The sequence below is a fragment of the Babylonia areolata genome, chromosome 7, assembly GCF_041734735.1.
Source record: "Babylonia areolata isolate BAREFJ2019XMU chromosome 7, ASM4173473v1, whole genome shotgun sequence".
NCBI classification, from domain to species: Eukaryota; Metazoa; Mollusca; class Gastropoda; order Neogastropoda; family Buccinidae; genus Babylonia; species Babylonia areolata.
The window spans coordinates 30,046,423-30,050,948 of record NC_134882.1 but is presented as its reverse complement, the minus strand read 5'-3'; the positions used below and the strand labels follow the sequence as shown (position 1 = coordinate 30,050,948).

At 44.1% G+C, this 4,526-nt stretch overlaps 1 protein-coding gene and 1 non-coding gene across 2 annotated transcripts in view; one reads left to right on the top strand and one right to left on the bottom strand.

Moving 5' to 3' along the window:
* The window catches only part of LOC143284225 (toll-like receptor 2), an 11,817-nt gene extending 8,604 nt beyond the window's left edge, over positions 1-3,213 (top strand). Inside the window, exons 5-6 of the mRNA XM_076590895.1 lie at positions 1,419-1,591; positions 2,901-3,213. Of these exons, the coding sequence (XP_076447010.1) occupies positions 1,419-1,591; positions 2,901-3,198 (471 nt within the window). The 3' untranslated portion in view covers positions 3,199-3,213. The remainder of the gene's footprint in view (positions 1-1,418; positions 1,592-2,900) is intronic.
* Positions 453-571, bottom strand: LOC143284370 (5S ribosomal RNA). The gene has a single exon (XR_013055525.1). It is a non-coding gene; the product is annotated as a 5S ribosomal RNA (ribosomal RNA).
* Positions 3,214-4,526: the final 1,313 nt, after the last annotated feature.

The following is a 4,526-nucleotide window of genomic DNA, read 5'->3' as shown; positions in this document are numbered from 1 at the left end:
TTCGGACCCTGAATTGTTGTCTGGGTGTTAGTATTTCAAATAATTTCGAGAACACGTCTACAGCATTCATATACTAAGAGCACGTCAAACACTGTATGTCAGTAGGTGGAGTTATGATCAAAACGTACAATACAGCAGTTTGGTGTGATGTTCCAATAATCTGTTATATCCAATATGTTCAAGAACTGCTTTTGTTTTAATTGTCCACATTTACCCAAAACCATCGTTCGCAATTAGACTTGCCTGTTTGCGTTTACTCCCAGACACCCCTGCTATTTCAAACGCTGAAAAAATAAGTGAAAAAGAAGGAGCAGTTTCAGTATCAGTTTCAGTAGCTCAAGGAGGGGTCACTGCGTTCGGACAAATCCATATACGCTACACCACATCTGCCAAGCAGATGCCTGACCAGCAGCGTAACCCAACGCGCTTAGTCAGGCCTTGAGGAAAAGGAATGCCAACAGAACCCGGTGTTCCCAGGCGGTGACCCATCCAAGTACTAACCGGGCCCGACGTTGCTTAACTTCGGTGATCGGCCGAGAACCGGTGTTTTCAACGTGGTATGGCCGTTGGCAAAAAAAGTGTCAACCGCCGGATATGTTCCGTGCCGGAACCTGGGAATGAACCAGGGACCTTTTGATGAAAGCAGCCGAACTGTATTTGGTGCAGCCAATCGGTCGAAGCCTCCAAAGGCAGAAGAGCTACACTTGACGGTCCTACGAACTGTTATCTGTGCAATACGCACGTTCAGCTGGTTGCTTCGAATACTGGATCGTTTGCAGTTAGGCCTACCTATCCCATAGAGAAGGTTGACCTGGACGACCTGCGTAGCCATCATAATCAGGGCAAACACCTGTCTAGCCGACATAACATGTTATTGCTTTCATGGTATCTATTGCTGATTTTGTTTTGATTTTTAACTCTCTCCATACGAACGGCGAAAGAGACGACGTTAACAGCGTTTCACCCCAATTACCATCATCAAAATATTGCAAGCGGAAGGCTCTTATACTGAAGAGGTGAATGTTGACAAAGAATACCACAATTCTGACGACGGAAGCTAAAGGTTGGGTCATTCAGACACCCACTGGACATCCGAGAGGTCTGTGTAGAAGAGAAGAGAGGACTGGCCGTACTGAGTGAGTTAATACCATTCCTTAGTTGCCTTTATTACATTCTTTACCCATGAGTGTTTGAGACGTATGTGCGTGCCAGCACGAGTGCAAGGTGCATGCGGATATTAATGTGAATGCACAGTCGATATGTGCTTACACTAAGAAATCTCCATGTGCGCATTCGTGTGTGTGTGTGTGTGTGTGTGTGTGTGTGTGTGTGTGTGTGCGTGTGTGTGTGTGTGTGTGTGTGTGTGTGTGTGTGTGTGTGTGTGTGTGTGTGTGTGTGTGTGTGTTGGTATCCCCCAGGGAACGGAACTTATCCAGTTCGACTTTGACGTGTACCTGGCCCACAGCTCCGAGGACGTGCATTGGGTGTGTCAGCAGCTGGTGCCCTTGCTGGAAGAAGACCACGGCCTCCGGACCTTCCTACCTGACAGGGACACCGTGCCTGGCACCGTCATGGCTGAAAACATCACTAGGTGGGCCTTGGTTCCCGCTGAATTGTCGCCTCCGCTGAATTGTCGCCGGCGACCGCTGAATTTGGCGGAGGTCCGTTAACCACTGATTTTTCGCCGGCGACAATTTGGCAGAGCTCAGATAACTGCTGGGGGGGTTATGTTCCACGATGGTGAGGCGCGATGTAGCATATATTGCTCAGCCCGCACACGTTTTGATGCCTCTTTAAAAAAAAAAAAAAAAGAGAGGAACTTTATGGACAGATAGAGATAATTATGGAATTATGTAGCCTACCACGATCACTTCATGGATAGACTTGTGGATGGATAAAATCATGATTATTTTACCTCGTTCAGATTATGGATGGGCAGGTGGGAGGGTCGGGGAGGGGGTGGTGGCGGTGGTGGCGGTGGTGGTGAATGGAACTGATTACCTCGTTCAGTTTACTGACATAGACATACGGATGGGTGGAATTAATCATTTACCTCGTTTAGTTTATGGATAGACAAGAGCGCTGATGGAATCATATACTAGTAAGTTCGGTCAATCTTCTCACAGATTGAATGGAAAAGAAAACACACACACACACACACACACACACACACACACACACACACACACATATATATATATATATATATATATATATATATATATATATATATATATACATATATACATAGATATATAATAAAAGTTAAAAAAAAAAAAAAAAAAAAACCGAACGAAACAAGTTTCACATTTCAATTGCCATCTCGTGTGCCGCACCACATTCAAAGAAAATCGTGATAAACTACCATTTTCTGTCGTATTTATGTAAAATGAACAGGAATAAAAGAAGAAAGAAAAAATCGAACTACAACAACTTCAAACACATACTGAAAATGCATCTGTTTCTTTCGTTTGCCTTTATAATATTTTTTTTCTTCTTCTGTTCTTGGGTTAGATGGTTGTGGAGGGGTGGGATAATCGTGAAGAAGGGATATTGATTGTAATGAAGGATATGTTTCCATTCCTTTTTGATCGGACGTTTTCCACTTGTTTTCCACTTGCTTTTTTCCTTTCTGTTTATCACACACACACACACACACACACACACACACACACACACACACACACACACACACACACACACACACACACACACACATACACTCACACACACACACGCGCGCGCTTTTTTCCTTCAGTATTCTTTATTATACGCTTTTTTTCCTTCAGTATCCTTCAGTATGCCTAAAACATACACTATGCCTAAAACATAATATCCCTTGCTTATGTATATTCCTTGACGAAGACAGTTTGACCTGACCATCTCGTGTGTCGCACCAGATTCATGGACAACAGCTCACGAATCCTACTGCTGATCAGCGACACTTACGTCCGTGAAGAGTGGCGACTGTTCGAGTTCCAGCACATCGTCTACGCTGCTGTCGACCAGCAGAAAGACGTCATCGTGGTGCTCCTGGGTGACGTGGAAGCGGGAAGGCTGACGAAAGAGATGACGCGCATGCTGACGCGTGGCACCTTCCTGCAGTGGGGTTCCAGTGAAGAGGCGCAGAGAGTGTTCCGCGAAGGGCTGAGAGTGGCGCTCAAGACTGAGGACAACAGCTTCCAGACCATGTGTTAGGACTGCAGAATTATCCAAATGCCTAAACTTTTTTCTTTTTTTCTTTTTTTTGTGGGGGGGGGGTAGCAGTGCGGGGGGGGGGGGGGGGGGGCGGGATCCACTTCATTTTCTTTTCTGGCAGATATCGGTGTTTTGATTTCTCCATTCGCCCTAACCAGACATTCCATGTTTTTCATGGTGATTTTTTTTAGCCCTGGCAATTCTTCAAATCAACCGAGTGTTTTAAACAACTTTTCATACGATTCTTTATCTCCTTCTGATGTGAATATTGTATCATCAGCAAACTGACTAATTTCAAAGACAACAGCTTCCAGACTATTTGCTGAGGGGGAAAAAAAAAAAACAAGAAAAAAAAGAACAACCAACCTTTTCTTTTCCCAACATCTTTCTCTTTTTCTCACAATGGGAAAATTAAACACAATGAATACGAAAAGACAACAACAAACAAAAAAAGACAAGAAAAAAAAAAGAAAAAAAGAAACACACAGACACACACAGACACAGAAACACACACACACACACACACACACACACACACACACACACACACACACACCACATTCTATCCACCATCAACACCACCAAGGACATCCTGCCCCCACACGCACGCACGCACACAGACACAGTACACACACACACACATACGCACGCACGCACGCACGCACACACACACATACACACACACACACACACACACACACCACTCACATGCATGCACACATACACATACACACACACACACACACACACACACACACACAATTTTACTTGATAATTTAATTGATACGTTGAACAGTGTGTATGGTAGGTATATTGTAATTGTGAGTACTTATTATAACGTATTTTATAATGTGTTCTTGCATGTCTGTATGAAAATGTATGTATGTGTGCTTGAAATTAGATTGAATGACAAAGGAAACGAATGACGAGCGCCCAAGGGCAGCCGTCAGTCGGCTTAAGATTCTTCTAATTGTTGTTCCTTTTTCTGCTTAGTTAATTTCTTCTCAAATTTCACCCCCCACCCCACCCCCTTTCTTCTTTCTTGTGTGTGTGTATGTGTGTGTGTGTGTGTGTGTGTGTGTGTGTGTGTGTGTGTGTGTGTATGTGTGTGTGTGTGTGTGTGTGTTGTGTTGTGTCATTTGTGTCTTGTTGACGTGTATGTGTGTGTGTGTGGGGGGGTGGGGGGGGGGGTAAGGGGGGAGGGAGGGATCTTATTCGATTGAATGTCTATTCACATAGTATAAATTCAATCAAACATGCATAGGACTCACGGGATTGTGAAGCGTATTGTCAGAACTCATTGAACAATAAGACACACATAAGAAAGA